General features: G+C 26.1%; 1 protein-coding gene and 1 long non-coding RNA gene across 3 annotated transcripts; one reads left to right on the top strand and one right to left on the bottom strand.

Moving 5' to 3' along the window:
* Window positions 1–990: 990 nt before the first annotated feature.
* Window positions 991–2,883, bottom strand: LOC135924672 (uncharacterized). 2 transcript variants are annotated; one of them, XR_010571355.1, is made up of 7 exons: window positions 2,787–2,883; window positions 2,637–2,702; window positions 2,531–2,591; window positions 2,208–2,322; window positions 2,039–2,166; window positions 1,923–1,994; window positions 991–1,844 (listed from the first exon to the last, which is right to left on the bottom strand). It is a non-coding gene; the product is annotated as an uncharacterized LOC135924672 (long non-coding RNA). The 2 variants fall into 2 exon arrangements; XR_010571354.1 differs by having other exon boundaries at window positions 2,458–2,591.
* Window positions 2,884–8,996: 6,113 nt separating this feature from the next.
* LOC135924688 (uncharacterized) lies at window positions 8,997–9,940 on the top strand. The gene is made up of 3 exons (XM_065459786.1): window positions 8,997–9,044; window positions 9,089–9,170; window positions 9,219–9,940. The coding sequence occupies exons 2-3, from the start codon at window positions 9,125–9,127 to the stop codon at window positions 9,704–9,706; spliced, it is 534 nt and encodes a 177-aa protein (XP_065315858.1). The 5' UTR covers window positions 8,997–9,044; window positions 9,089–9,124; the 3' UTR covers window positions 9,707–9,940.
* Window positions 9,941–11,662: the final 1,722 nt, after the last annotated feature.

The following is an 11,662-nucleotide window of genomic DNA, read 5'->3' on the forward strand; positions in this document are numbered from 1 at the left end:
TAATTAATTGATATATAAAAAAATTAAATATAGGATTGTTTGTAGTATTTAATATAATGTAATCAATATAATTAAATTTAATATAATAGTTAATATTATTAACATAGTTAGTATATATATATTGAATATAATTATTTATTTACATCATATATAAAATTTAAATATTTATAATATATTTAAATATTTAATATATGTATTTAATATTAAATTAATTGATATATAAAATAATTAAATATATGATTGTTTGTAGTATTTAATATAACATAATCAATATATTTAAATTTAATATAATAGTTAATATTATTAACATAGTTAGTATAATATATTTTATATATTAATTTACTTATATATTGAATATAATTGAATATATATTTAATATAATATATTTACATCATATATAAAATTTAATTATAATTATTTATAATATATTTCGATATATAAATATATATTGGTTTATATAATATATTGCTTTATGATTAATTGGTATATGTTAATTACTTAACTTACTAAGAAATCTCTAAATAAATTTTTTATCGTTGGATTTTTACTTATTTATATAATCATTAGATTTCCTCACATCTTTTAATTTTTTTGAGATTCTATTAGTATATATAAGTTACCTAACTTAGTAGGAAATCCCTGAATAAATTTTTTATCGTTGGATTTATACTTATTTATATAATCATCAGATTTCCTCACATCTTTTAATTTTTTTGAGATTCTATTAGTATATATAAGTTACCTAACTTAGTAGGAAATCCCTGAAAAAATTTTTTATCGTTGGATTTATACTTATTTATATAATCAACAGATTTCCTCACATCTTTTAATTTTTTTGAGATTCTATTAGTATATGTTACCTAACTTAGTAGGAAATACCTGAATAAATTTTTTATCGTTGGATTAATACTTATTGCAATGTTATACATTTATTAGCAATAAAGGATATTAATTTATTTTATTAAATAATATTGGATTCACAAATAAATATATAATCTTATAATACATTATTTATAAGGGTATCATTTAGTATAAATATACGAATAACGTTAAATACAGAAAAAAATAATTGGATAAAAAATGCGCATAAATGCAATACAAAACGTTAATAAATAAATAAAAAATCACAAAAATTGTGGATAAATACAATATAAAATTAGGCTATAAATGTAAGAACGACCATAATATTGTAATTGGCGTATACCACTTCTGTATGACCCGACTAGAATATAAATACTTAGACTAATAGCTGTTATTTTATTGACAACATGAAAATTATTGAACAATTAATATAATTACATGACGGAGGAAAAATCGTGAAAAAAGAATATATGGCAAAAGTAGACATTGTAGTTTTAAAAAAACTTAAATGTGATTTTGTGTGCTCTTGGGTTAATATAATATCACCATTTGAAAGGGGAAGGGGGTGTCGTGTTAATTGAATAACACGTCCCATAATGGATTTAACTGATAAAAAGGTAGGTAACGTTTTGGGGTTTTGCATACAGAAAGGATCGAGTTTTCTGTCTCTCATAACCTTTCTGTATGTCTTTCTAATACTGATATTTTGATTTAACATAAGTTCTGTTTTAAGCATATTGATCGTGATGAGCGTATTATTTATATCTTCATCTATGATCAATATGCTTGTGTCATTATAAAATGAGTATTTAAAATCCTCCTCCCTTTACAATGTTTTGTATGGCATTTATAATATATTAATTTATCATTAATGTACAAATACTTATTAGAATATAAAAAGTCATTATTATATTTTGATTTTATTAATTTATAAATTGATTTTTTTTAAAAAAATAAATCTTGAAAATTGAATTGTGATTGATCTATTTAAAAAGAAAATAAATTTTGAATATCATTGCAATTAAATTGATATAATGATTATTATTAATATAGAATTTTACATGGAATTGATGCATAATTATTTTTACTGACAACAGCTTCTTGGGTGTGAATAGGAATATCATCTTGAATAACTTTATAATTGATATAGTAAATGTATTAATCATATTATATTTACATGGAATTAATGCACAATTGTTTTAACTGACAACAGCTTCTTGGGTGAGAATAGGAATATCATCTTGAATAGCTTTATAATTCTTTAGCATCATACAGAAAAATAATTTTTTTGAAGGCAGATTGCATCTATAATATATTAATATAAAATTTATCTATAATTAATATACTCGTGCATTCTTTGGATATAGTAAAATTGTTCTTAACAATCCAGGGTCCAAGGCATGGTTTATTTGTGTATGTAAAGTAAGCAGTATGCTTTTTAAAGTGATTAGGCATAGCCATCTGAAACAGGTATTAGTGGATTATATTTTGTTAAAAAAAATAGTAATAATTTTCCTTAACTAAGATTATATCTTAATTTCAAATAATATAGCCAAAGTATAATATTATTACAAAATACTTTTAAAGTAATAATACTTTATTGAATGTATGATATATCTTAATTTTATTTAAGATAATATTTAAAATATTAGTATTGGAGAATATGTACAATATTTCCTATAGACTGAATGAAGTATTGAAAGGTCTATATTTATGGGCAAGTTGATCTACTAAAATTTAATATTATAATAGAAAACAAAATATCATAATAATACATATCAGATTTGGTCTGGGTAGGATGTGACCCTTTTGATTGATATTACTATATGCACCTTTATATACTATATAAATATAATTATGTAATTATAATAGCATAAAATATCTCCATGTCATATTTAATTAATAGTTTAAAAAAAATTGGTTACCTTTATACTTCCTATTTATATAAACTCAAAGTATTATGCTGGGTTGATTATTGAAAAATGGTATTTAGCTTGTAAATTCAATTTCACCTTTTTTCACCTTTTCGTAAAGCGACAAAACGTATAAAGTTAATAATAATTCGAGACTACGGGACGATACGAGAAATATATAACTACCATATGATATGGTCATATGTGATAGTGATAAATAGGTTAATATAATCTAAGTCAACGTATAGCAATTTTTTACCAACCAAGTTTGCTAAATACCGATCAAAATTTATTAAAATGTTAGGCGTAGCCAGGGGGGGCAAGGGGAAATCCCCCCCCTTCAGAAATTTATCACTTTTTGTAAATATCATTTTTAGCTAATAAAAAATACCCCCCTTAGTCGTACCCCCACTTCCTGACCCTCAAATATGTATGCATTTATCTTAAATAATAATTTGAAAAAGTTGATATTTTTTCATAAAACTATTCATCATAATTTATAGATTTTTAGGAAAATAAATTTATAAATATATAAAATGAACCAAAAATGTTTAAATGGAATATAAGCCAAAGATAAGTCTTAAGATAGAAGTGAAATGTATTATAATTATTAATAATAGATCCATAAAATTACTAAATAATATAATATATCAAATATAATTTTTTATAAAGTGAGTAATTTTAATTTATTTATCTTAATAAAAGTAAAATATAATTATAATTGATAAAATTAAATTATAAATTAAAAAATTATTAAAGCACAATACAAACAGTGGAATATTATATGTCGTAGATTTACAGTATATCTAATTATCAAATGACAATCAAGTAATTTTTACCAATATAGCGAATTATATATTTTACAGAAAACTATAAAATTTTGATAAGTACATCAGAAAATATTTTTTAAAGACATTGTGGGATGAATAATATGAAGATTAAATTTAAATATCATTATTACTTAAAATAAATAGATGGCGTTAAATAATTGAATGCATATTGTTGCTTTATTTAATATCAAGAGCATTGATTAGTAAAATTTGTTAAATTATTAACTGTAATATATTCTCTAACTGTCAAATATGTCTGTAAAAGTGTAATTTTATCTAATATTTTATAACTAATTCTATGTAATAGAGTAAAATCAACTATGTAATAAATTTCTTATAATTGTTTGGAATAAATTATTACCATGCTTTTATATTATGGTATATACAATACAAGTAATTTATTATATTTTTATTTTATATAAACTAATAAAAATATATTTCATATTTGTTCCAGGCCTATTTTTTTTATTAAAATTTGTAATAATATTTTATGACTATATTAGACTAAAGTAACCCGGCCTAAGGCCGGGGAAAAGCGGCTGAAGGCCCACCCAAAAGGTAGTCTGGGGGCGAAGCTCCAGTATTTTTTAATTTCTACCCCCCCCCCCTTATGAAAATCCTGGCTACGCCTATGAATAAGACCCTTATTATTTAACATATATTATAACGTGTAATAAATTATATAAAATATTATTTATAGATATTTTATTAAAAATAGAATGAAACCAATGACATTATGAAACATTCGAATTAAAAATTAATAAATTTGATGTGATTATTTTGAAATAAAAAATAACTAATAAGTAGTCGTAGTCGTTTTATTATAAATGGCGACGAATGGAGAAAATAATTCATTAAATGAAGATTCAAAAAAATCGCGGATTTATCTACGATTAAATTTGATAAATTCGATAACGATACTTCAATTTCTATATAATTTTCTCAATGGGAAGCCAGTTTTCGGTTAAAAAACGTAATTTGCTGGTGCACAAGCGTCATTGTTAGGAATTGATATATGGACAAGTATTGGGCGACCAAAAATTAGGCCAACCAATCCATTGACTGCATATGGTGGTCATCCATTAGACGTTAAGGGCGAGACCCAAGTCAATATTAGGATCTGATCACAGACAAGGACCTTACCAATGGTAATAATGAATACAACTGGGGTGCCTCTTTTCGAATTACCATGGATTATAGCATTCAATTTAGGAATGCCTCGTCAGGTTATGATTAAACACGCAATTTGGTCAACACTATTGAAAAAGAAAAATGTTGCATAACACTAGATTCTAGAATTCGAAATTTGATTAATAAACATCAAGAAATTTTTGATGATAAGATGGGACATATATATATACGTGATTTTGGAGTGCGAATACATTTAAAGGATACCGCTGTACAAGATCGTTTCCAGCCCGTAGGGTACTATTTCGACTTCGCAAAGCAATTGAAATGGAATTAGAACTATTAGAGGCTGCAGGAATTAACGAAAAGATTGATTCGACTATAACTAGGGTACAGTGGTCAACACCAATAGTAAATGTAAGCAAGAGTAATGGCGATATTCGAATTTGTGCTGATTTCAAAGTTACATTCAATCCGTGTTTATTGTATGACCATCATATTATTTTTACCTTAGACGATTTGTTAGAGAAAATCCAAGGTGGTGATAAATTTACCGTGATTGATCTGAAAGATGCGTATTTATAGATTGAAGTAGAATCGAAATCTCAGGAATTATTAACGATAACTCATAAGGGCTTTTTCCGTTACCGACGATTGCCTTTTGGATTGGCAAGTGCACCTACTATATTCCAGAGATATATGGATGATTTGCTAAAAGATTGCCAAATCTGGTGTCTACTTAGATGACGTAGTTATTTCTGGTCGAAATGATGAACACATAAATAATTTACGAATCGTGTTAGACAGATTACAAACGGCAGGTCTTAAGGCGAAATTGACAAAAGTGAGATTTTTACAAAAATAGGTTTCATTTTTAGGGGTGATTATGGATAAATTCGGTACACATCCTAACCCAAAATGCACCAAAACCTAAAAATATACAACTTAGATCTTTTCTTGTACTCGTGAATTATCATGAACGTTATATTAATAATATACATTGTAAAGTGGCGCTATTACATAAAGATTATAAATAACGATTATGACAATTGTTACTTTTCAATAAACAAAATTCCTTCGATAAGGTTACGAAATTATTGTCATCCGAGGAAACGTTAATTCGTTATAACGCGCAGTTGCCTATAATTTTGGAATGCGACGCATCTGATTCAGGATTAGGGGCTGTGTTGTTACATCTATTAGTAGACGAAAGGACAAAACCTATTTCTTTCGCGTCACGTAGAATCACAGAAACACTACTATACGATTGATAAAGAAGCTCGAGCACTTTTATTTGGTATTGAAAAATTTCATTCATTTATTAATGGTAGAAAAATTTTACTTCGAACTGATCATAAACCATTAGAGCGATTATTTGGGGAGAAACGCGATGCAATTGTCAGAAAATATTCTACGAAAAGAGTTGAAGCAAGATTTAATATTTAAAGTAGCAATACACATTCAGCAAAGTTGGCGAAACTTTGATCATCATAAGGATTATGAAATAGTTTATTGAGGAAATCTAACTTTAAAATGTTTGAAGGAAATGTAATGAAATCTATTGCCGCATCACTTTGTTCATCAAGAAACCGTAAACCAACAAAGAAGTTTATTGAGGAAATCTAACTTTAAAATGTTTGAAGGAAATGTAATAAATTATATAAAATATTATTTATAGATATTATATAAAAAATAGAATAAAACATTCGAATTAAAAATTAATAAATTTAATTTGATTATTTTGAAATAAAAAATAACTAATAAGTAGTCATAGTCGTTATTATATAACGGAATCATGTGATCAAATACGGCCTCCTATATATCATCCTTGCAAGAACGAAACCACCAAGTTAGATTAAGAAAAAAAAATGATCATTTCTGGGATTTGAACCCATAACCATAGGATTGGTAAGCGACGTACTTGCCGACTAAGCAGAGGCTTTCCAAAAGTCACGATTTTTCAAATATATATTATAAATATATTTGGTAGTGCCTATCCAAATGAAAAATGAACAAAATTCAAATTTGATAGGTAGTACCTTAAGGTAGTAAGCATCATTAACCTGTCCTCACTACGTCATTCGTGACTTCATGTCATCGCTACGTATTTATTATTTTAATAAATCTTTTTTCAAATCATTCTATTTTATATTAGTTTGCAAGTAAATTATATTATATTGAAACAAATTATATATATGTATTTTAGATATCAAAAAATAAAAATAAATATATATAATATTTGGTAATAGGAAAAAAAAACCCCTGGAAAAAAAAACCCCGGAAAAAAAACCCCCGGAAAAAAAAACCCCCAGGAAATAAAACCCCCGGAAAAAAAAACCCCCAGGAAATAAAACCCCCGGAAAAAAAACCCCTTGAGATTATTTTTATACACTCTCATATTTAAGTATATTCTAGCAATAATTTATATTGAATTGGTATATATACAATTGCAAGTTAATAATTTGTTAAAAATATTATGACCTCATCAACTTTTTGCTGATAGACCATTCATGCTTCCTCCACCCCACCTCCTTCTACTGTCATGGGCCTTGCTAGAGTTGGTGTGCCTCCTATGAATATGATGCACCATCCAAATTTACCCCCCAATATGATGGGTTATTTATATTTACTATTGATTATTAAAACGTTATGTATATATTCTAAATTATTAAAAGTAACTGCTTGCATAAATAGGCCAATCCAAACAGATTTTTTTTAAAATACAAATTTATTTAAGCAGATAATCAATTTTTAGAAATACATCTATATATAACCTGATTGGTTGTTAGCAGCCAGTATATAAAGAAATTGAAACTTAATTCATGCATATTTAAAAGATGAATATTGAAATAAATTCGTGATTTATTATAATAGAAACAAATATACATTCACCCAATATACAATTTAATTCAGTTGAAACCATTAAAATGCAAATGGAAAATACTCAATTTTTTTGCATTTGGTATTTTGAATAAATGTGATAATTTTAATTTATTCATGATTTCTCACCTCATTGATATGCAACTACCTTTAGTTTTTAGCTTATTAAAAGTTTTAAAATGTATTTTTAATCAAAAGAATAAAAATTGTTTATTAATTAAAAACGCTATGATTGGTATTGTTTTAAAATGTATTTTTAATCAAAAGAATAAAAATTGTTTATAAATTAAAAACGCTATAATTGGTTTTTAGACAATTGCAAGTTAATAAATATTATTGCAGCAACTAGTTAAATGAACAGATATTAAAATGTATTGTTATAAAATGTATTTTTAATCAAAAGAATAAAAATTGTTTATAAATTAAAAACGCTATAATTGGTATTTATTTATAAAATTAAACAATAATAATTTGGATCTTTATGCCGTATATAAAAGACAAAAAAAAATTAAATTTACAAAAATATTTTATTCATAAAATTTATATTTTATAAAAAAAAATTAAATTTACAAAAATATTTTATTCATAAAATTTATATTTTATAAAAAAAAATTAAATTTACAAAAATATTTTATTCATAAAATTTATATTTTATAAAAAAAAATTAAATTTACAAAAATATTTTATTCATAAAATTTTTATTTTATAAAAAAAATTTAATGGATCTTATTCATCCTGGAAAGCTCATATTTGAAGGTTATTCTTATACCATACATAAAAAATGCTCAAACAAGATTAGATGGCGCTGCTCAAAGTATTCTTCTTTTAAATGCCGAGCAGTACTTTTTTCAACACTCGATAATCAAGACCCGGTTCTTGATACAGCTCATAATCATCCATCAAATATTGATGGACTAGTAGCAATGAAATCCATTGCTAACATGAAGAAGCGATGTGCAGACTCTTTGGCAAAACCTCTTCAAATTTATGCAGAGGAAATTGTAAAATTAGACCAAAAAGTTCAGTCGCATATGTTATCGGAAGATTCTATAAAAAGAACTCTAAGGAATCACAAAGCAATGCAACACCCTTCAAATCTTGAGAATTTGGAAGACCTAGTTATTGAAGGTATTGCTTTAAATATAATTATATTTTCATAAAAATTTAAATATTATAGGTGATTGGGCAAATGGTGGCTCCCAGAACTCAAAACGATTTTTATTATTTGATAATGGCCCACAAGCTGAAGAACGCATAATAATGTTCGCAACAGATGATTCCTTGAATCTAATATCTAATAGGACAGAGTGGTATATGGATGGTAATTTTGCCATGTCCCCAAAAAATTTTCTACAATTATATGTGATTAGAGTAGCAATAAACAATATTTTTATTACAGCGGTTTATTGTGTACTCCAGAAAAAAACTCAAAGTACATATGAAATAATATTTCAAACAATAATGTCTAAATGTCAGGAAAGGGATTTATTTCCTGATCCATTATATATATACATGGATTTCGAAAAGTCTGCTATGACCGCGGTTAAGAGTATCATTGGTATGATTATTAATATGTTTAATAATTTATATTTATTTTTTCAATTAGGGGATCACATCGTAATTAGAGGATGTTTTTACCATTTGTGTCAAAGTACACATAGAAAAATTCAGAAGCTGGGTCTGGAAAGCGAATATAGGACGGATGAAACTCTAAGTTTTTTTTGTGGCATGATGGACGGCTTAGCATTCGTTCCGTTATGTGATATGGATAATGCAATGACATTCCTTAGATCAGTTACTCCGAGCAATGGTAAGGACATTCTCGATTATTTCGATAAAAATTATGTCAATGGAGTATCAAGGAATGTCATGAGAAGCAATTCTCAATCCCAAACACGTCGAATTGAGCCTCGATTTCCTCCAGAAACCTGGAACGTGAATCAGAGTACTCTCTCAGATGAAGAACGAACAAATAATCAATGCGAAGGTTGGAATCATCGTTTTTCTAATCTGGTTGGTAATAAACACCCATCAATCTGGGTACTCATTAAAAAAAATGAAATGCGAAGTGGCTGCCGACGAAACCAAACTTGAAAGATGGCGCGTAGGTAGTTGGACATCTAAAACAAAATCGCAGAGTTCTAACAACCAGATTCGGCTAAAGAAACTTTGCGAAGAATACCGTGATGGGGTGCGAAGCCTTCCGGATTTTATAAGAGCGATATCCTTCAATATTCGATGTCAACCAATATAATTATTATTATAAATTATAAAATTATATATACATAATCATGGTTTACCAATAAATTAAACATTTCTTATTTCTAAGTTTTGTCAAATTTAGTCTATTTAATATCATATTTAAAGATGGTATTGTATTTTTACTATAGAAAATTTTTTTTACAATACATAGTTATTTTACTGAGGCATTTTTTCCCAGTACCAATTTAAACATCAGTTTTTCTTATTTAAGAATTTTTTTATGAAGAGTAGACCGGTCTTAAGTAAATTCTATAAAAATGAAAAAAAATTATTGGGGAATTTTTTTCCGGGGGTTTTTTTTCCTGGGGATTTATTTTCCGGGGGTTTATTTTCCGGGGGTTTTTTTCCGGGGTTTTTTTTCCAGGGGTTTTTTTTCCGGGATTCATAATATTTTTAGCTGATTCATATAAACTACTTTTTTAAAAATAGTTTAAAAAAATATATGTAGAGATGATAAAATAAGGTAAATACAAGTATAATATTTATTTTTTTAATTAATAATTTAAGATATGTATACTATAATAATAAAGAATATTTTATATAAAATAATGAATTTATTTTATAAAATTATTTTCCATTCTTTTCTTTCTTCAGTAAAAATAGGAATATTTTATAAATAATTTAAATCAATTTTATAAACATTTATTTATGTTACTATTATTTCTATCTTATTGATATTATATTTAAATTATATGAACATAATATTTATTTAAACATAATGTCATCCATTTAGACTTCGATCTCACATGATAGTTATACCAATAATGGGTTTAAATTTTCAAAGTGTGGATATAAATCCGCTACACTAGATATACGCTCTAAAGGGTATTAATATTAGCACCTCCTTTACTATAGAAAAGCACTTATTAACCCCTCTTCAGGTTTTATTTAAAAAGAATAATAAGTTATATATTCTTTCCTTTTTCTTCCTTTTTTCTTTTCCATTTCACTGTTCCTTTTCTCCCTTTTTTCTTTACCTTTCAATTTTTATAGGGTTATTAAGATGCTGATTTGGGTCGGTTTACAAAAACGACCCTATTATTATTTTAAACAAAATAATATTATATAAGCCTTGAGATTTGGCAAAATTTAGGTACAAACATTTTTGCCATTTACTATCAAAATCTTCAGCCTTACAAATTATTTTGGCTAAAATCTTAATTGGGTTGTTTTTAAAAATAGACCCAAATAAGACTTTTTTTACAATCCTACATTCTCTCTCTTGCCTTTTCTTTTCATTATTCCCTTTTTGCTTTCACCCTTTCTCTTTCTCCTCTTTTCTTTCCCTTTCCTTTACTTTTTTCTTACTCTTTCCCTAGCCTTTCCATTTTTTTTCTCTTTACCTTTTCCTCTCCCTCTCCTTTACAGATTTTCTTTCCTTTCTCCTTTCTCATTTTCTTTTTATTCTCATTTTCCTTACCCTTTCTTTTTTTCCTTTATCTTTCTTTCCCTTTACATTTTTTTCCTCATTTCTTCTTTTTCTTACTCTTTCATTTCCTTACGCTTTTTCTTTTCATTTTTCTTTCACTCTTTCTTTTTTATCTATTCTTTCTTTCATTTTCCCATTTTCTCTCTTTTTTATTTCATTTTTCATTATCCCATTTCTTTTCCTTTTTTTCTCACCTTTTTTCTCTTTTCCTTTTTCATTTCATATTTTACTTTTTCTTTTCCATTACCTTATTTTTCTTTCATTTTCCCTTTTCTTTCCGTTTTTATTTTCATTCTTTTGCTTTACCTTTATCTCCACTTTTTCTTCCATTTCCATTTCCCCTTTTTCTTTTCATTTTT

The sequence above is a fragment of the Gordionus sp. m RMFG-2023 genome, chromosome 2 (genome assembly GCF_954871325.1).
Source record: "Gordionus sp. m RMFG-2023 chromosome 2, tfGorSpeb1-WG-v2, whole genome shotgun sequence".
NCBI lineage: Eukaryota > Metazoa > Nematomorpha > Gordioida > Chordodea > Parachordodidae > Gordionus > Gordionus sp. m RMFG-2023.